The 22,679-nt window shown below is 37.2% G+C and overlaps 1 protein-coding gene across 1 annotated transcript in view; it reads right to left on the bottom strand.

The window, feature by feature from the left end:
* The window catches only part of GABRA2 (gamma-aminobutyric acid type A receptor alpha2 subunit), a 66,454-nt gene extending 44,198 nt beyond the window's left edge, over positions 1 to 22,256 (bottom strand). The window contains exons 1-2 of the mRNA XM_026081155.1: positions 22,171 to 22,256; positions 19,487 to 19,602 (exon numbers count right to left, since the gene is read on the bottom strand). Of these exons, the coding sequence (XP_025936940.1) occupies positions 19,487 to 19,602; positions 22,171 to 22,241 (187 nt within the window). The 5' untranslated portion in view covers positions 22,242 to 22,256. The remainder of the gene's footprint in view (positions 1 to 19,486; positions 19,603 to 22,170) is intronic.
* Positions 22,257 to 22,679: the final 423 nt, after the last annotated feature.

Raw genomic sequence — 22,679 nt, 5'->3', positions numbered from 1 at the left:
GGAGACAGTGTCAAAAGCCTTGCTGAAGTCAAGGTAGACAACATCCACCGCTCTCCCCTCATCTACCCAGCCAGTCATTCCATCATAGAAGGCTGGCAGATTGGTTAAGCATGATTTTCCTTTGGTGAAGCCATGCTGACTACTCCTGATCACCTTCTTGTCCTCCACATGCTTGGAGATGGCCTCCAGGATGAGCTGCTCCATCACCTTTCTAGGGATGGAGGTGAGGCTGACTGGCCTGTAGTTCCCTGGGTCCTCCTTCTTGCCCTTTTTGAAGACTGGGGTGACATTGGCTTTCTTCCAGTCTTCAGGCACCTCTCCTGTTCTCCATGACCTTTCAAAGATGATGGAGAGTGGCTTAGCAATGACCTCTGCCAGCTCCCTCAGCACTTGTGGGTGCATCCCATCGGGGCCCATGGATTTGTGGGTGTCAAGTCTGCTTAAATGGTCTCTAACCTGATCCTCCTCAACCAAGGGAAAGTCTTCCTTTCTCCAGACTTTCTTTCTTGTCTCCAGGATCTGGGRTTCCTGAGGGCTGGCCTGAGCAGTAAAGACTGAAGCAAAGGTGGCATTCAGTAACTCTGCCTTCTCTGCATCCTTCATCACCAGGGCACCCACCCCATTCAGCAAAGGGCCCACATTTTCCTTAGTCTTCCTCTTGCTACTGATGTATTTGAAGAAGCCCTTCTTGTTGTCCTTGACATCCCTCGCCAGATTTAATTCCAAACGGGCCTTAGCCTTCCTTGTCACATCCCTGCATACTCTGACAACATTGCTATATTCCTCCCAAGTGGCCTGTTCCCCTTTCCACTTTCTGTATACTTCCTTCTTCTGGTTGAGTTTTGCCAGGAGCTCCTTGCTCATCCATGCAGATCTCCTGAAGAGGAGTTCAGAACTCATTCAGAGTTTAGAGTTGGTCCAGTGCCTTGGTCCATTCCACCTCTCAGGCTGCTGCGATAACCATTCTGATGGTCTGAGATCCTGCTGGCTTGTTCTCCCGTAGAAGAGCTGGCTCAGCTGAAGTTAACTGTTTGGTAGAGAATTTGGAGTGGCTGAAGTGTAAATCAATCACAGGCTGAATAATAGAGATGGCCGAAAAAGTCAGATAAAAAGGTTCTTCATCAGCACTTACTGATTTGTCAGTCTTGGACATTTCCAGAGAGACAATTCAATTTTGAAGGAGTTCCTCTGGAATGCTGCCTGCCAGACAGTTTTCAAAACTTTTCTACTTTCTTTCAAAAGTCCTTTCTCAGCCTGCCTGCATCGCTGAAGGAGTTCCCAAGGTTCCAGTGTCTGTGACGTAGGGCAGCTAGACAGGCAGGCTTAGACATGCGAGAGCTCTTCCCTGGAGAATTTAAGGAGAATTATCTTTCTTGAAACAAATCTTCTGAATATTTCTTAAATCTGAGAAAGATCTGGGTTCTCTTCACTCCTCTCACCAAAAGAATCTACAGCTTTTTTCACAGCAAGCAGGGCCAAAATGTGTGTGGCTGGTTCTAGCTATGTTTAAAAAAAGAGAAGAAAGCAGAATAACCATCTTGAAGTCTTCAGAATGAACCAGCAACAAGGTTCCAGGTGTTCATTTGCAAGAAGCTGGATATATAATTATGTGTCAAGACTATCTTCACAAGAGAAAGGCTTTTTTTTTTTTTATTAGACTTCTAGTCAACAGAACTAAAACTATAAGTCGTGGTTTTGACAGCTAAAATAAAAGCCAATCTGTTTGAGGTAATCCAAAACCATTAAAAATATTTCTTAGTGGGAGATGGCTTCTAAAATATACATACGCAAGTCTAATGCATAGCATGAAACAATTTCTCTTTTACAAACATTATTTTTAATGTAAAATAAATAGTGCTCAGGAGAACACTGCAAGGCTGCAACTTGACTGAAGGGCTTTTACAGTATGCAAAAAATGTGAAAATGAAACACTGTTTATTAATTATGTCAACACAAAATAAAAAAGGAGGTCAAGTTTGGAGTGCTGTGGGAGCCTTAACTCAGGATTTCTGAGTTTTTGTAGAAATGTTGTCAAAAGCTTGATGTTACTTTAATTATTTTGCTATAAAAATTATTTAACAGGAATTGACATTGTTCTGACATTGTAATATGGTCTCTAAGGACATGCTTGACAATGTTGCCCAAAGGCCTTGAAATCATCATTCACAACACAAGCCAGAAATGGCACAGGTGAAGCAGCCTGAGTCTTAATCCATCAAACACTGTTCCAACTTAACATGCTGCCCTTAACTGACAAGCTCCTTAGTGTGTCTGTTGACAGCTGAAGACAGTCTCTGGCTGAAGGGGAATGGGGGAAAGAAGAGGTCACACAACATGGAGCCATAGGAGCAGCAAAATCCATAGGAATTAAAGTATTTCAAAATATCATTCTGCCTGCTCTTGTCTCTCTTTTTTTTTTTTTTTTGGTTCTTCATAGGACAGTTTTATCTATCCAATTACTCAGCTTCTTCAATTGTTATCTACTAGGTTAGATTACAGTAGTTTCAAAGTCACATGTGCATACACAAATAGTTTCAACTTGTAAACGGAAGTGGTGTTTGTGAGAAAAAACAAATTAATTTCCCTCCTTGACATCAGTGCTTTACTACCAAGATCCTCACTATTCCTGACCTATCTGCAAAGCAATTTCTTAATTTGAGCCATAAGTAAATTTCTCTTCCAAATCTCTAACAAAGTGTACGTAGAGCGCTTACCACAGTAAGACCTAGAGTTACTGACAACATTTGTTCTGTTGATTCACTTTGGTATAAATGAGATCAGAATCAGGCCCTGTATTTGATTTCTCATGGCATTGACTGAAACAAGAATGTGCTCTTAGCTAGTTTTGTCACCAAATAGCTGATTGATTAAAGATAACAGTGAAGTTTTATTCAGATAAAAATCTAATTGTGTTATGGATTACAGAACCCCAGTCTTAATCACTTAGTAGGACATTAGTGGGAAATCAGAAGAAAGGAGGAGAAAATATGCTGGAGAAAAAGACAGGAATTTAGAGTTCTCTCTGTACTAAGTGATAGATCTACATATATTAGAATGATAATCTTTACATGACTATGACAGATTAGATTTTGGGTTTAACTCTCATTCAAAAAGATGTAAAGAATACAGATCCCATATATAAATATCTTTGCTACTTTTTGCTTCTCTCCCCCTTTACCAATAGTTTTAATTGCAAACCTCATTATTTCAGGAAAAAAATTAAATATATTTCCAAAAGGTCCTATGACTAAAGAGCTTTGGATACAAGTGACAATTCGAGGTGCAATTTTAACTTTATCATAGGCTATCTACTCAAGTTTAAGAAAGTCACTCAAGGGTAGGGTTAAAGAAGGACTTTGGTGCCCAATTATCTCTAAGAATACTGGACAAGCTCCACAAAGTTATTTAAGCTCCAAGCTTCCACTTAAATCAATAAAAGTTAATCTGAATGTCTCTGTGGTCCAGATCATAATTACTAGATTTTGTGTTTTTATCTGTTTGAATCCTCCTTTGTCCCAAACTCCTAACACTGTAAATAACTAAAATTCCCTAGCTGCTTTTATTTCCACCTTAAGGCAGAACTATCCATATGCCCTAATGCTGCCAAGCAGCTTAGAGAACTGGCTCTCAACCAAGTTTCAACAAGTTCCTCAAACTATAAATAATTACAGATTTCCTGGGCCAGAAAGACATTGAGAGAGAAAGCAACAAAAAAAGCAAGAGACTGATTCCACAGCCTAGCAGTACTCACGGGATGTGGCAGACAAAGTTGAAGACACTGCTCAGTATCTAATTATTTGTACAAAGCAGAACAAATCCTTCTAAGAACTGAGGAAACATGCCCTAACTTAGAAAACTCACCTTTGTGGTCGAGACAACCCCTGAAACACAGTAACTTCAGTTCATGTCACTGCTTTAAATCAGAGTGCTCTCTCATAAGTTTCCACCATCCCAGGCTATTAGGAAATCTCACAGCTCTTTTCAGGAGAGGAGGAATAGCATGAACTCTAGAGGGGGCACACCACTGTTTCACCTGCATTGGTAAGAAATGGATGCCAGCTGATGCCTCTCTCCAGCATTTTTGAATTGTCTAGCTTGGCAGATCTCTATTCAGTTTATTGGATTTAACAACTGCTTTTACAGCCTATTAACAATATTCCACTCCCCTTCTGTGCCCACATGCTTCGCTTCCCCCATGTTTCACAAATAAGACATGGATGTTTGAAGCTATGAACTCCACTGCAGGTAGTGTGCATAAGAACTAGGCACTGCCAAATCTAAGCGCTTTTGTCTGAACAGCCATCAGTCTTCATGGGGCCAGCTGGCCAAAGATTGTGAATGGCACTACAGTCCAGCAGTACCTAACACAGGTCTGCTATCAGAGCAGCTCATGCTTTGATACAAAGGTAGGTACTTTATACGAAGTGAAACACCTCCAGTGGAAAAGATCACTCTCCCAGAACAACCTAAAGCCCTATGCCTAGTTAACTGAGTTGGGAAATATCAGACATGGGTTCAAGTAAGTTTTCCAAATCAGGTAGAGAATAAATAAGATGCTTCAGCTAGCATGTGCTTCATTCCTGATGAGAAGGCAATTTGTAATTTGAGTGCAGCCCAAATCACGTCAGGTAGACCAACCAGTACCTAGCTTGAATCCTGCCGATACTTAAACACAAGTGAGGGTTCGAAGCAACTCAGAAGTGCAAAACTGAACTGGTTCCAGGTATGAGGAAGAAAATACATCTTGGCCTTTATTGTGGGACTTCATAGACTTTTGGAACCTCAAGCAACATTTTGAAAATCTCAGAGGTTTCAAATGTCAGGTGATTAGGATGGCAATTAATTTTCTAAACATCTTTCTAGATTTTTTCCCTATCTTTTAAATAGTGTATTCCTCCAATTTACAGGTTCGTTGTAAACATACTGTTATTGTGTGGATGCTTTGATTTTATAAACATTAGAGGCAACTGAGTAATTACAAACACTAGTCTTGACTATATTACAATTAACAAGTGGCGAAACAAAATGTTGAAAACAGGAGCAACAAGGAGTGAATGAAATTATTGGAAAGGGCAATCTAAACACACAGGTCATATGAAATCTCTCCCCATAAAGCCAGACTACCATGAAATCCATCAAATGTCCATTTGTTTCCTTTTCACTATAACCTCACGCACACAAAAAGGGAAAAAGAATCCAGCTCTTAAATAAAGAACAAACATGAGTAATCTTTAGCTGGAGTTACTTAAAAAGTTCTATAGAAACACGAAAGTGAAAACTTAAAACATAGAGGAGTTTGGCTAGAAGAAACGTGGTCTTACTGAGATGGGATACTTAAAAGGTTGAAGTAAAACGAATATATTTGGCAGCAAATCAAAACTACATGGCATTCAAATAAAAATAAAACATCAGCATTACACCTTATCACTTCAGCCACTACAGCACCTATCAGGATAGGAAGAGTTAGATAACCAGGTAACCGTGTAACCATATAATAACCAGGCTGAGTAACAATTGAGACTATTGCATTGTTTAGATCAAATGGATGAACATGATAAAGCTAAAATGGCCCTAACACCCTCTAAGGAATGAGACCAAGAAAGACAAAGAGAACAGCAGCACTCAAGTTTGGAAATGCAAGGGAGCAGACTCTTGGACTGATCTGAAACAGTGTCATCACACAACTAGGGATAGCAAAGTTATTATTCTCATGCAACTGCATTTTTTCCCATGCAACCACATTTCCATCTAATCTGCTCCAAGTGCTGTTCTATTAGAAAGAAAACTGTAACATGCAGGTAAGGCAGAAAGGTTCCCAAAATGATCCGAGATTTTAGAAACTTACATTCAGAAGTCTTTTTTTTTAATGTTTACATGTGATGACCTTGGTACTTAAAGTCATAGAACACCCTGTCAAACTCTGCTGCATCAGCCTTCTAGGGTAATTTCAAGTTTCATCTCTGTGCTTTATTCCAAGTCACAGCATTCCCAAATCATCCCTTTTGATACACTCACTCAGCTACCCCCTTCTGTATTTCAAAACACATCTCCCCATAAAAGCAGTATCATTTAAAAAAAAGAATAAGCTTCAGATTTCTCTTTAAAGTCATGAAGCAGCCAAATCTGGACATTTTAAGATAAGCCTTTACTGCATAGTGGCTACTGACTTGCTTAATTTTAGCTGCTAGCTTATCTGCTTGTTCCCCATTTCCTCTTAAGCTCAGATGTGTTTCTAACGAAGGCTAGTCAGGCTAGATGTTCTACAGGTTAGATTTCAGGAACCACTTTGGCTTATGCCAAACACATCCACTTTTCAGTGAAAGTACAAGCTGAGAGATGGTTCTCCTTCAATGCCCTCCCACAAATTCCCACACATTCCAAAAATAAAGAAATTTTCTCATAATTCACTGGAAAAGCATCAGAGGTGACATTCCTTCAGGACTCAGAATATGTGAGATGGCTGCAGAACTAGTGACACAACAGAGTGACCAGAGAACTGTCAATACTTGCACAGGATTTCACCCTTCAACTGCACACCACTTTCCTAGGCTAAAACAGACACTGTCCAAATGCTTATTATTCTTGTTAATTATATAATAAAGATTTGGGTGGATTGCCAGAGCCCACTGAAGTCAGTGAAATAGGCTTCCCCTGGTGATGGCTGACATGAAAAGGCAGCACCGGGAGAATGCCTACCTCTGCAGTCAGCCACAAAAAAAAGAGTTCTATGGGACTCTGGAGCTGAAAGAAGCCAGGACAAGCCTCTGGGAAGCAGAATCTTGCTTGTTCTGTGGCAAACACTCATTGGCACCAGAGGTCAGCATGATCCCAAGGCTTATTGCTGTCAGAGCAGATTATGAAATGTACATCTTCCCAAGTCCCAAAGACTGACAGAGCTTCTCTGGGGACTAACAGACTTAAGAAAGCATTGAAAATGCTGGTCCTTTCAGATAGGCTAATTTAAATGTCTGTGTATAGTGCCTGGTTACTATAGTCCTGGGTCACACAGTCATTAAAAAGGCAGCTACAGTTCTGTTTTCTTTTGCTAAAGGAGGTAGTGCCTTTATTTAGTAGAGCTGCGTATTAGTGGGTACTTTTAACATATTCTTTGCAGAAGGAGTCTCAAATACCTTTTTTTAATAAGTAATGCTGTATCAAAATCTAAAAAAGCATTTCAGAGGATTGCAAGACAGAGCAATTACAGAAACCTCTAAAAAACTAGACACCATTCTAATCCATTTATCAACCAGCCAAAAGTTCCTATTTTAAGCCAGGTAAAATAACTATGAAGTACAGGAAGTTAATCTTTATCCAGACTATTCTAATAAATATACTTTCAAAAAAGTTACTGTGTACACTTACTGAAAACAGCTGAAGTTGCTTGTATGTTAACACCCAGAGTCCCCGGGGTGCATGAGAACAGGTAGGCACTCTTTAAACTTCCCAGAACCCCGCAGTTGCTGAAATGCAGGGGAAGGAAGAATAGAGGTAAGCACTTTGAGACACAGTACAAATCAGAACTGCTGCCAAGCTGCCTGGTTTTATTCTTAATACTTTTTGTTCAGCAGGTCCCTCTGTGGGATGACCATGGATAATAAGCTTCTTGCTAAACAGGAATCCTGACAAACAATATGTTCATGGCTTCACCCAAAAGAGAATCATATTAATATTTAAATCAAGGAAAAGAACCCCCCAAATGAGCTAATAACTCAGACAGTAACATGTCAATCTTTTATTAAATCTTACTTTAATATGTTATACAGTTGTCAGTTACTTTTCCATTATTTAGCTAATAATAAAGAAGTCTTATACTAAGACTGTGTATTGTGCCTACAAGAAGTGTAGTGTAGGACTCTCAGTCTCACAGCTGAGTCACTGCAACATCCCTAAGCTACTTTACTGTTAGCTGTGTTTCCCAGAATCTCCTCTACAACATACTCCCAGGAGCTTGGATTAAGCAGCCTCAAATCTGTCTTTCATGGTTGCTGTGACAAGAGATTTCCCTTCTGACTGCATATGGGACTTTCAGAACCCATTCAGGCTTCTCTGTGTGAAAAGGCTAGATATTGGGGGAAAGAATCTCCTTTTAATATTAAACTAACTGGTTTTTACAGGCAGAAAATGCAAAATGATTGTTTTGATTATGCAAAAGAGCATTTTTTTCTTAGATATGTTGCTTAATGTGAGTTTAATTAGAATCTGTATCATTTGATTTCTTAAGTCTATATTCTTCTAAGCACATACTATGACTTCATGAGAATGTGGACAGGACCTACCACAGAACATTATTTTAAAATTAACAAGTTATTCAGTAGCAAGTAAGATTATCTGTTCATCTTTCTTATGGTCAACTAAAGAGAGAATGCCTGGTAATAAAATATGAAATTCTCTGACAGCTTTTAGGATCCAGCAGATTGAAAGGGATTATTAAGGACATGACCATTCCCTTATCTGAAACCACAGGCATTTATATTTCTTCCTTCTTTATTTATTTCTCCTATCTTTATTTATTTATTTTCCTATGAGGATATATCTTTCCTTTTGTTCAGAAACTGTACAAGGCAATGCACTATGAAGTTCAAATTAAAAGGTCTACTAGAAAGAAGTTCATTGTTCAGCACCCAATTAAAACTGTGGACACTCATAAGGGTAGTAAGTGAAATGCCATGGCACGTTCTCAGCATGACAGAGGGCTTTTATCAAGGCAGCACTCAATCTAAGGCTCTACTTTTAGCTTTTTCTCAGTCATATACTCCACACTACACCTGTTCCTCAGCCTTGTCTCATCTGGAGGAACTTCATCCTTCATTCAGTGAGCCTATAAATTGCGAAAAATCTAAATGACCTACAAAAAGCAAGAATAAAAAGGCATCTACAGTAGTCTTTAGACTGTCAGTCAGGAGAAAATATCTAAAACATTAGGCTGATACATTCAGACCAGGAATTAGCCCTTCAACACACCTCCAAATTTTCAAAGACAAATGCAGACTCTCTTTCCCCCTCCTTTCCTTTCACCCTCTGGTGCTCTGCTGAAAGCTCACAAACTAGAGCTTTCATAATCATTCCCAATCTCCTGACAGAAGTGGTCTGAAGAATCTATTACCTCGGGACCACAGAGAATGGATGCATGAAGAAAAGAAAACGAACATGTTAGAAGACAATTACTTCTCCTGAATGAGAGAATCAGCACCATGAAGTGACCAGATCAAATAATTCTAGACATATGGCTCATCCACAGTAATGATCTACCAATTACTGAGCAGTCATTTGTAAAACAGTGAAGGTCCCAAACTGCCATTATTTATGCTTTATCTTGTTTTCCCTTTCTTATAGAGACCAATAAAGAGATAAGACACTCCTAATGACAGGGCAATCTTTCAGTCACAGGATACATACCTGAATGGCAGAAAACAATGTAACTAATCAAGACAATGCAATTTTTGAAATTAAACCAAAAAAGGGCAACAAATACAGATGGCTCTCATGATAGGTAACCCAAGGAAACTACATTCATGTGAAAGATCACAAGTGCAATCAGCTTTTGTACGCTTTAAGAAAAAAAAACATGAGTACTAAAAAAGAGCATATTTAGAAGTAATCTTTCCAGCTGGAATATGCCTTCTGTATAAATCTTTCCTCTCTGAAGTCAAATTTGTCCTAGAAATCTGTGACCAGGAAGACAGAGCACTGTACTGAGCCTTGGAGACAACGATCTGTTCCACCACAGAGTGGTGGATCATACTTCCCGGTTACTTTACCCTGCTTCACCAAAATATAAAGCTTACCTCTTTTGCAGAGTAGTCTGAGTTCTCTGATAGGTTTTCAGTGTCTAAGAGAAGCTTTTATAAATATATATTTATATGTTTATATATATAAAAAATGGACATGTAAGTTTCATAGCATACATCATTTTTAACTGATTCTTATTAAACTATATGTGCTAGAACATAATGATGGTTAGTGGTACAGTGCACTGAATCTGGATTGCAATCAACTCATATTAGTCATAACATTACAAGATTAAGAGATATCAGACTGAACATGGGCCATTCATGTACTTCCTGAACAAGTCCCAGATTAATACTTTGGATGCATGATCTCTTCCAGTTCAACAAGAAATGCATGTGCAGGACCAAATATGTATGCATGGACAGAAAAATTAATGTAATTTGGTCAGACGTAAGTAAATCCAATCTCTGACTACAGCTATACAACTTTACTAAACTGTCATGTGCTCTGATGTGCAGGACATTCCCAGGCAAGAGGGAAACTCACTTAGGCTACTTTCACTGAACTAGCTACTCTTAAAGAGCCCTAAAAATTATGACAAGCAATTATGGAATATCCAAGAATCTTGTGCTACAAAGTAATCTCACAAATGGTTCCCAACCAGCAAAAGCACTTCTGGAAGGTTAGCAGAATCATACCTTCTCAATGTACAGACATTTTCAGAAAGCCAGTGCTAACATATTCTGCATGAGAAAGCAAACTATTATTAGGATGACAGTGGTAAACAAAAGTTTCTTTGGCTGGTGATTAATTTAATTGGTGTATTAACCTGAAAAAACAGACATAAAATGTGTTCAAAGACTAATCTTGACATATTAAAGTGCTTTGATTCTTATCATTAAAATTTATTAGACTTTTGACAATATTAATTCAAAATCTTCTGCTGATGCTTTAATTTAGCAGGCTGGTGAATTGTACAGCAATGGAAAACATTATCTGATATATCTTCTATACCTGTTTTTGAGACAGATGACTCATTGTTGAAAAAACATTAATGTCAGAAATTTAAATAAATGCATATATCATAATGCTAAAACTGATTATATTATTTCACTTACAAGTTTCTAATGCATATTTGAAGCTATTATCAGCCAGCTGCCTTCACCTGCCAATAGTTTAAAAGTGGTCAATGTTTAGTATTACCATTTTATCTCTCTCCTTCTCTCTCCACCTCTTTCGTCCTATCCTCCTGCCCTTTACCCTGCTCCTTCCTCTTTGTGGTTTTTCACCTTTAGCATATAGTACCCTAATGATAGTTTGTTAAAAAATAGTGTTATGATCTATCTCATATCTGTTTCCTCTTGGAGTCTTCAAGAGCTACTATAATAGCAACAAGAATTAATACGGACTGAAATACTGTAAAAAACATAAAGCAGATATAGCCATAATGTACTAGCAATTAAAAAGTTCTGCATGATCCTTGTCTCTCTCTACATGCTACTAATTCTAGAAATTGGATGCACTAGTCAGTGTATTGAAAAGGTTACTGCTAAAAATGGTCATGAAATGGTGGCACTCAAGCAAACAGAAGCACTAATATGTAGCCAGGAGTACTGCCAGAAGCAACAGATCTATCACAGACCACCCAACGGTAGCAATAAAATTGCAATAGCACAAAAGGAAGGCCATACAATCTGTGGATAAAGAAGGATCTTTACTTTCCAGGTCACAAGGAGACTGCCTTCAGATCACTCTCTCTCCAGTCAGGTTCATTAAATATGAAATCTTTCAGGTAGGCAGCTAAATGTGAGCAACTGTACCGGGGAGGAGGGAAGGAAGGTCTGGGATTCATACTACAAAAAATGCAAAATTAGACAGCTGCATCTAGGTGGCAAGTCTGGCCTGGATTTGGGGAAAATTGTATTTAGATGCAGTAAGGCAAATTGATGAAATTTTGGTCAAAGGGAATTTTTTAAGGAAGAATGTATAAAATGCAGTACTGAGGAACATGAAGTAGATCTATAACTAAATAGACATTCAGAAAGGGAGAAGCAACTACACAAGAAAGAAAAAAGGAAGACCTCTCTCAAGAAAATACTTCAGAAGGGCAGAATTTGCTAGTTGCTGTGTTTTTCCTGAGGAGGTTTTTGGCTTTACAATGCATGGTGCTGTACAGCTGAGTTTTTCAGTGTTTCTACTTGTTCACAACTCTGTAAGGGACCACCACAGACTTTCACATAGCTTTGCTAACACCATTTTTTTTCCAAATACAATTAGATCCCAGAAAACCATTTCCTATATGTTGTACATTTGATGATGACAAAGTCAACTGAGAATGATTCAATGAAATACAGTGCATCTCCTTTAAGATACTGTCTTCTCCCATATTTAACTCTTTTCAGGATATCAGATTATGGTGAGAGGGGAACAAAAGGTGGCTATAGTCACTTTTAACTGATTAGCCAAGTCCCAGCTTCTGCTGAATCTTAGAAAATCCAAGGCAAAGACCATAGAAAAGGACAGATATGTCCTCTGGGTTTTCCCAGACCTTTCCTGTTTACTCCAAATCTTTTACTGGTTTATGAATAATGTTCTGCTGTCCTCAGTTGGTTTCAACCACTCATTTACACAGGTATTTTTGTTCAGCTATATATTCCATAACTCACATTCCAAAAACTAATTCTTTCACAGTCACCTAATAAGATGGAAAACTTCAGGCATTATTTCAATGCCTTGCTAACTGTAAGTTATAGAATCTTAGAATAATTCATTTTAGAAAGGATCTCCTAGATGTCATCTGGTCCAAAGCAGAACCAACTATGAAGATAGATCAGATTGCTCAGGCCATGTTCTGTCAAATTTTGACTGTGTCTCATGATGTAGATTCCACCACTTCTCTGAGAAAAGTATTCCAAATATCTACTATGTCCTATAAATCTACACACAAAAAATCACAGAACACCCATGCTTTTATTAACTGCTACTTAAATAGTTTTTCACCAAAACCTTTTTAATTCCTTTAGGTGCTTATACCCCACAATAAGAGACCTCCCTAGCTTCCTTTCTTCTTAAACTCTTTAGTTAACACTCTATTTTGGTATACATTATTTAATAAAAGATTTGAAATGTGTAACTTTTGTATCTCCTATACAAAGCACACACAAAACCGAATACACTACTCCTGGACTACATCATAGCAATAAACATAAAAGGACTTCCCTGATCTTGTTTGTAAGTATACCTTTTAATGTAAGCTAGAATATTATCAATTTTGTTTTATAAAACGGGTCTTTGTTGCTACAGAATGCCTAACATTTTTCTCAGTGTAAGCAATATATACTTTGATTTTCACATTTTAAATTCACTTTATGCTTGGTTAAAATCCAACCAGAAATCCATAAAATCCATTAAAATCCCCCAAACATATTCTGGATTAATTTCCAATGTGCTTAAGTATTTATGAAAATCTTTCAGAGTTAATCAGATTATTTAAATAGTAATGATTTTATTCAATTCAGGTGGCACTACATAAACAGTGTCATTTCACAAGAATAATAAAAATTTTGAAACGATATTATTACAATCCTTTGGTACTTGCCTACTAAAGCTAAGTCATTCTGAGTGAAAAATAGCTTTACATTTGAGATAGCAAACTGGTTGCAAGATTTATGCAAAATGTTAACAGATATCAGCGGGAAGCAGTCAACAGTGGAAGGCCTTGAATATAAACTCACAGGATATTAGGACTTGGATATTAACTCACATTTCAACCAGTTTGTAAATGACCTAGAACAGATGTATGTCTGAATAAAGGCCATGTTTGTTTGAGCCCACCAAATCTCACTTGAACAATTAAACCATCCTGTCAATCTGATTTACAATGACCTCCAAAATGGTAGGAGAGACTGAACACAGAAATCTATAGTATCATCTTTCATGTATTCCTTGTAACTGAAACAAAAGTAAGCCAACCACTAATGTGGTGTCATCAGCAGTATTTCTACCATTATAAGCAAATGTGACACTTTGCCAGGGAAAAAAAAAGAGTTCAATGAACTGGGAGATCCTTACAGATGAGCTCCTATATAGGCATATAAACTTTCCTGCTGAGCACCTAGATTTTTGTTAAATGTTGGGAAGTATAGCATTTTGCCACTCTGTGCAGTGCAATATTTTGTGCAATCACAATACTTTGCACAATTGCAACATTAATTTTGACATATTCACTGTTGTTTTTAACAACTACCTTTCATTAAAAAAAAGAACAAAAATTTTTGCTTAGCACCTCAGCCAGTATCCTATCCTATATCTCTTTTGCTGGTTTGTTCTTCAATAGCTCAATAGTTTTCTGAAGGTTTTTTACCCTACCGCTTCCCTAAGGATTCATTCTCTAGAATGTTTATAGCTATTGAGTTCTCTTCTTGTATTTTAGCTCCATCCACATGTCCTGGATAACTAATTAAATACAATTTTCGAATCTTCTTCCCTATCGCTTTTCCATTTTTTACAATGAATGCTTTTTACCGACATACATTATCCTCAACTAAGACATAAATTAATCTGAGTTTCTAACCAACTACTTTGAAAGCATTATTAGGACGTATATTATTATGGCCAGATTCCATGTGATCCATTTAAGGTATGAAGAAAAAAGAGCGAGTGCAGGAGTAGTTTACTCCTTTATATCCCAGCATAAGTACCATATATAAATAGTGTGCTTTCAGAAAACACAGGTGCTGCTCTGAGCTGCTCTGCACTAGCACTGGCAGAGGCATGATCTTCTCTAAAAGATGAAACTGGGGCAAAGAAGGGCCAGGGTAGCAACCACACATACGGAAGGAACTGAGCAGGAACACACTGCACCTTTTTCCTTTAAAAACAGCAGCAAAAGCATCCTTGTAGTGTTGTGGAAGAAAAATAGCCCAAGGACCTTCCAGGAGGCTGCTCTGAATTTGTATCAAGCAGGATGAGGCTGACAAACACTGCTGAAGTTTTGAATCTCCAGCTGGGGGACTGCTAAAACTGCTGCAAATGCTTCTGAAGCTGATTAAAAACTCTCTGAATCACAGAGATATACAAATATGTTGTCCTAAACTTAGCATATTCCAGATTATCAGCATATGATGATGGTCTTGTTTCCTGGTAACTGGAAACATACAAACCTTTGATACACATATATATAACAGCTGTCGCAATCTAGAAAAAAGTTTCCTGTGAAAAAATATTTTTTCCCTTTTTAGCTCATACTGATAAGCACATCATACACTTTTAACCACTGAGCCTGATCCTTTACACTATTACACCAATTCTATGCGAGGGTATCTCCACTGCTGCAAAGATGAATGATCATGCCTGTAAGTGCTCTCTGCTCACCATCCCTCAGACAGCAATAACCAGCAAAAATCAGCAATAATCTTTCTTAGTTCCCTTCAGTTCTCCTGCGCAATCCATTTATAAAATGTTGTGAAAAAAAGATTTCAGTATGTCTGAAAATGAAAGCTAATGGAAATTCTTGTTTAACACAATCAAAACATCTGAGAGTCACCTTGCAGCAGAGAAGATTCTTTGAAATGGAACCATGGCGGCATCTAGTTTTCACTTACCTATTGTCTGATCTGCTTGAGTTTTTTGAATAGCCAACATTAAGCTGTCTAGTTACAAAAGGAATGACATTCCTATAGCCACTGAGACTCACCACAGTTTGTGGAAAGATTCTCAAATAGGATAAATTTGTGTAGCTCTTTTCAATGTCAATATGGCATTTGGAATCTGACCCTTAGACAACGAAGTCTACCTCTCTTTGTAACTCCCCACAACATTTTTTCAAGATGTAAATTAATCTTTTCTAATTGCGTCTTGTATTCAATTATATCTTCTAAATTTGGGTGAGTAGAATTGATACAAGTACAATAGCTGCTAGAAAAAAGCAGTTTCAAATATGAGAAAGGAAAGGCTGAATAGCTAATGGAGATAGTCAGACTACCAGAGCACCCAACATGATATCAAAATCCTAGCACCATCTCCATTTCTTCTCCCTTCCTTCTTTCTCATCTTTAAAAAGAAGCTAACAGTTCCAAAAAAAGTATGAAAATACTGTTATTGCTGATATATCTAACATACAAGAATATCAACAAATTAAAAGATGGGATTGCCTTACTATTTGTCCCTATTTCCTTTAATCAGGCCTGCCCATGGGGTAGAGGAAAGCAGACATAGCACAGACAGATAATTCAATTACTTCCTGATTTAAATGCAGCTGTATCTCAACTTCAACATTCTATTGTCTCCCTGTTTAAAAACCTGAAGTCTCTTTTGTTCCCTTGCTTAGTTTTAGTGTCCACTGTTTTGTGGATTGCTTTTTCTATAACGTAATGAAGTCAAAGGATTTGTGCTATCCTAAATGTCTTGCAAGCATTACAGAAAATACATAGAAGAAAATTCCTTCATGATTTTTAAGAAAATAATAAACAATCAACCTCTGTATGATTTGTCATTTTGCATGACTTTATTTCATACAAATTAGTGCTAATGACATATGGAATTTGGTTTGAAACCAAAACTTTTAATTTATTTTGTTATCTAAACAGAAATTGCACAGAATGTTTAAGTAAAATAGTTCATGTCAGAAACAACAGTGTACTCAGGAGCGTTCCAGCTACAATCCAGTGCTTAGTGTAAGATAAGTACAGAGGAATTTTAATCCCACTTTGAATAACCTCATTCCTATTCATATCAGCCCAGTAGATTTCAGGGTTATCTAATACATATGAGATGTCTCTGGCTTCAGGGGACAGTGCAGTGTCTTCTTTTCCCTGTCCACACCCACTTTGCAGGCTACTGCATCACTGTAGTACTCATACATCATTCAAGGATCCCAGCTGCTAGGATGACTTTCCAACAGCCAAAAACTGGTTTTACAACGGATCTGTAGCAACAGTAAAAGTCAAAGCTGCCCTAACAGTATACAGAACATAGCTCTCAGTTCTGAAGTGTATCAATATATTACTAAAGCATCAATTACACACTGTAAGCACTCACAACAAGTTTTCCAGTAAAATTAATTATAAATCTATCCCTAAATTCAAGAACAAATTCCCAACAGACCTTTACTTAAGCAGAATTTTTACACAGCCTTTGAAGGAGCCTATATGTTTCCACTTAATGCATTCTGTTGGTCAGTAGCTAGCTAAAATATCCAGTGCTAAACTAACAGTTTTCATTATTAAAAAACATTTTTGAGGTGAATATTTCTCTACACTGATCTGGATTTTGTTATAAGACATCTCTGAAGATACATCAGGTGAAAGTAGGCCAGTGAGTAACTTTTGCTTTCAGAGGCTTTAAAAGAATTCATCTCAGATCCTGGACTATTTCTGTTTTAGCACATGTTATACTAGATTGTGATCTCAGTCTCATGAGTGTAGTGGCATAATGCAAGCTGCTATGCCAAAGTAAATGCTCTACTGGTTTCAAATGAATTACTTCAAATTCATATAAATGTACCTTGAACAGAATTGAGCCTCAGTATATTAAATTAATGACATGTGGCATGGTCAAAACACAGTAGACTGTGCAAGAACACTTTTAGAAACTATCAAGACTCACCAGACACATCATGTTTAAAAAAAAAAAAAAAAAGGCGGTGGGCGAGGGAAGGGACTTCAATAACCAATCATTTCCTTTTTTCTTTTTAGAGTACGTGTTAACAGAGAAAAAGGAATAAAATTTGTGAAATAAGAAACTCCATGATCAGTAAGAATTATCTGTAAAAGTGTTGTTTAGTACATTTCATATCATGGATTATCACAATTGAATTTCAGAAGTGTTCTTTTAAACTATCAGAATCTGTCCACCGACAACTGAAGTATTCTTGCAGATTAACATTAATGCATCATGAATCATCACGGTTTAATATGCATGACATAGTTTCATTTCACACATGTTCTACATGGGTTGATTGCCATGTATGCCAATACCAAACAGCTGTTAATTCTTTAATTTTTATGCTCCCAAAGTATATTCTAATTACCTAGGAGGCTTGAAAAGGAAAACAAGGTAAGTATTTTAAAGTTAATTTATTGGAAAATAAAATAAAAATCCACCAGGAAATACAGTCTTCTAAATTCATATAATCAACAATATAAATTTTAATATTCAGAAGAAGGCTTGATATGCAAAGAAACTGCAGACTGCTCTCATTAAATGGCACTTTCCTTTTTGCAAACAAGAAAAGAACTTTTCATTATTTTGCTAACAAAAACATAATTTAAAAAGCCCTCCAAATTAAACTTGAGTTTTATGATATAAAATATCTCTACAGGTCACCTGCAAGGCATAGTATGTTCACACTACATCTAAATTCTTTAAATCAGGTATTTTGCAGAGAAACTGAATCTCCATGAAAACATCACCATACAGATTCTCACACCCATCTACAGTACCATATGTCTCATTTTATGGATCATCTAAATAAAATAGCCCTTTAATATAAAATATTTCACAAGTCTCAACTGTACAGAGGCCAGAATTGGAAATGTAAAGATAACTTCAAGTTAAGATTAATGTGTAATGAGAGAGCTGTTGCCAGCCTGTGCCAACTCCCACTTTATGCTGTGTCAAGTGCCAGCCAAGGTTCTCAGACCCAGAACAGCAGTAGAGCCACAGGTTAGGATGGCAGTGTTGACTAAAAACTGTGAACTTTAACCAATTCTTAATCTGGTCAAATGGAGTTGTTAAAATTATTTCCACAGAAGTTAGAGCAGACCTACAGCTTTGGGCCTGATCTTACTGAAACCAACAGGAGCCTGAATAGTTCTAAAGAATTTTGTACTGTTCTTAGTTTCAGCAAGCCGAAACAGTCCCCAGGCTGAAAATTACAATTACCAAAACCATTATGAATAATAATAGTAATAACAGTTTTATTATCAATATGTAAATATTTATGTTAGATATTATATTAAGTATAAATGGTAGATTAATAATAGAAGATAAAATATTATCAAAATCAAGATATTCTGCCCCTCCCCATATCATACAGATCATTCTGCACAGTAACACTCCTAACACCAAACAAAATTATTTAAATTTGTTGCTTACATATTTACATGAGCTAGCATACAGCTTTAAAATGAACATGAAAACTGATATTTTGAAAAACAACTGACAGTCATGACACAAGAGTCCAGTGACCTCTGCCCTCCAATATTTCCATTATTTTTTTCCAGTGCCCACATACATGTAAAATACCCAGAAACAAAATGCTAATTATAAATCAAATCCTAATCCCAAGGAAGTCAAAGATATAACAATCCCATTGAATTTACTGGGACAACGAATGAATCTAAAATGCARATTTTACACCACACACAAAACACACGTGTAGATTTCTGAAAACATACACTTCATCGCATTGCAGAGAATCAAGCCTGCATTCCTTGCTCAACCAAAATTCCCTGACTGGAATAACAGCGTTAGATGTTATTTTTGTTCTCATTCTGATTTACTATGTTAAATCTCCAGATTTTTTTCTCTTTACTTAAGATAAATGTGTGAAAGTGCCTGCTTTCCGTTTGTAGATGTTATCTTCCTCAAACTTCAAATGATTCAACTGGGTGAATATAGTTATAAGTAATTTATCAAAATACATACCAGTTGTTAGGAAAAGAAAACCCTGAAGGAAGAATATCACTGCATCAATAACAAATGCTGAACATTAAAACTTGATTTTTTAAAATCAATCTTTAATTGTGTTTATTACCTCCTAATCCAGGTCTAAGACGATTATCATAACCATCCAGAAGTCTGTCTAGAATTCTTGTAAAGATGGTGATGTTGTTCTTAGCTTCGTCTTCCAGCGAGTCAGCCAGCACTGATCTAAATGGACATTTTATATTTTACAAAGTGCTAAATATGCTTTACATCCACTCAGCATGCAGTCATTGCAGGTTAGCCTTGAATATTTAACACACCACCCTCTAATATGAAAGGTATAGTTAGGAGTATACGAATTCACAATTCATGTTTAACATGTTCAGAAACGTAAGAGTCTATGACATACTATTTAAAATTCCCAGGTAGTAATTTTCCAGTAGCCTCTACTTCTAGTCCACATTGCATCACAGTGAGTGCTACTTCAAGCTCCATTAACACATTCAGTTGTGCAGTTACAAAAGTCTAAAAGAGCTTTCCAGGCCTCAATGGTATGTCACTCCTAGACTGATAACCTGAGTTCCCACATACAAAACTGTCTCCTTGCAGCTCTATCCTGTCTGCCCTCACCTCTGTGTACTATTTCTCCGCATAAATCCTGTGGATTTGCCTCCACCCAATGGTCATATAACGTACATGACCAGACGTACTAACAGGAGGGAAAACTCCAGCGATCATGCTCAGGGAGTCCTCTGATGTCAGTATTTGGTGGGTGGGAACAATGATGCTGATTAGCAAGCTGCAGGATAGCTGTGGATAGCTTCTGTTTCTAAAATGGTATTTTGTTATAAAAAGCACTACACGATTTCCGCTAGATGCGGACACACCTTGTAAAAGTTGGATAGAAAAAAATCATAAATGAAGCATCAAAAAAAATCTATAGATCATCAATTGTTTAAAACTTCCCCGATGAAGAAAGATATGTTACAGGCTTCACGGGTCATATCTCCTTGGAAAACACCAAGGACTGGAACATGAATCTGCTGCCCAGCCAGCTGTGCCGCTGAACAGTCCACCTGGACCTGGATATCCAAACCAAAGGTTTTGTGTACTGGGGACCATTCCCATGCACAAAGCCTACGCACACAAACGTTACTGAGCCAACAATTTTTAAGTATCATGTATGTGAAATGCATTAGTTTGTCTATCTTATTAATACCAGAACATTAATATCAAGCAAGCAAAGAATCATATGCTACCATGCAATATCATTTACACCTCTTTCAGCCATCTGATATTCCTCATAAGAGATGTTCGAGTATTTATCATCTGTAACTGAACTATTGATCAACATATTTTGAATGACTAACTATGCCATGAAAATGAGCATGATTTCTTCCTACTCTAGCTCAAAAATAGGTTCAAGAGACATTTTTAAAGCAAGCTATAAAATGAATAAAGATAGGGGTTTATGTTGGTTCCCAATTCAACAGCATGGAGGAAGTATTTAAATGTAAATCATTGCAGTCTGTGATTTCCATTATACATCCCATAGAATCAAACAAAATCAGATAACTTATAAAGTAAATATCAAAACATCATCTGTAATTTTACTCTTCTATGAGTTTACTACTAATTATAATTACTGGATGTTTCATTTTTTATTTTTAAATAGTATTCCTCCACTGTAAGTCTCTGCCATTTTATATGCTTCTTTTTTGAGATATAATAGTTTTTGAAGTCAAGATATCACTAAAAATTAGTTCATACAATTACATCATTACTAGGGTCTAATCCTCCAAACTTTACTCAGGCATAAACTCCCTTATAATTACGCATGTAATCCCTTTGACGTCAGTGGGATTACTCACACGAGTAAGGTTTGCAGGATCTGGCCCACTGTGACTCAACTAATACTGCACCATAGTTAGGCATAAAGTGAAACAGGAAACATATTTTCCGTGAATATTTTGGTCAGTAAGAAATAGACAAAAATAAATATAGGCATTTTCAACCATAGGAAACTTGAATTGGGTGACTTAAGACCCTTCCCATATTAGGGCAAGACCTAGGGCAGTGAGAACCAAAGTAACTAAATGGAAGTCACAAACTACAATTAATTGCATGTTTAGGGATTATGGGCAACACAAAACTAATTGCATGATTAAAATTACTTTCTACTATGCTTTCACTTTAGAAATAGAGAACTTTAAACAACATAAGAAAAGTTGATTAATAAATGAAGCTATTGTCTTATTATATGTGATTGTGAAGTTGTATGCTATCTCCACCTAGAGGTTTAAAGCTTAAGTATCATTCTGAATTCTGTTACGTTGACCAAAATAAGACCAAAAAAAGGCAAGCTGTATTAAAAGAATGCCAGCATTATTTTAGAGATTATGATTTGCTATTTGACTTCACAACAATCTATTTCTTCATCTGCATGAAGAAACGTGTGGTATAGACTGATAGTGATACAGTAGCTCTAATAAATCTTTAAGATCCTAGTTCTAAAATAAAGCATTTAAAAGCATAGCTTTCTTTCAAATGGTGAAATAAAACATCAATTTACAAACTGTTTAAGGACAAGCCATTAGGTTTGTACTGTTCCCAGTACCTTCTCCCACTGCATTTGCTCTGGAAACTATGTAATATTTATTGTATTTGAACAGCTAGAAGAGATTTTTTCTTATCACATTACTATATACTACTACAACCTCTAACACAAGCTTACCCTAAGCAGATCACAACATATATGCTTATATAGAACAACAAAATTAAACATCCTCTCACCTTGTGGGCAGCCACACCAATAAAATGAGAAGAACCAACTGCATCTCCGAGAGTGCCAGCTTCCTCTTCATCGCTGCTCTTTGCAAAACCTAACGGTGCAACAAAAACACAAACCCACTCCCAGCTACCGTCACTCTCCGCCAACCACTGCTTTCAACTTAACCCAGGAAAAAATATGTCACTTCAATGGAGAAGGGAAACCACTGGATTTCTGCAGCACTTTTCACTACTAGCAACTTATGGTATCTCCATCTTTCCCAACGATCCTGCTCTGTGCAAGGAGGCAACGTATGATCAGAAGTGGCATGTGAGCAGATGCATCAGATGCTCTCCTTTTCTGTAAACTGAAAGCCCCAAGACGAAAAAAAAATGTATATATAAAAAGACTGTGTTTTAACCATTCCTCGTCTCACTACGATACACCGCAGCCGGGGGGCGGGGGGAACCATGCCATTTGCAGCGGCTCGGCGAGGGGACCGCGGAGCAAGCCGACCCCTGCTGCTGTCCAG

The sequence above is a fragment of the Apteryx rowi genome, unplaced genomic scaffold (genome assembly GCF_003343035.1).
Source record: "Apteryx rowi isolate R43461 unplaced genomic scaffold, aptRow1 scaffold_538, whole genome shotgun sequence".
In the NCBI taxonomy this organism is placed as follows: Eukaryota; Metazoa; Chordata; class Aves; order Apterygiformes; family Apterygidae; genus Apteryx; species Apteryx rowi.
Note: the sequence above shows the minus strand (reverse complement) of the source record. Positions and strands in the feature narration are given on the sequence as shown.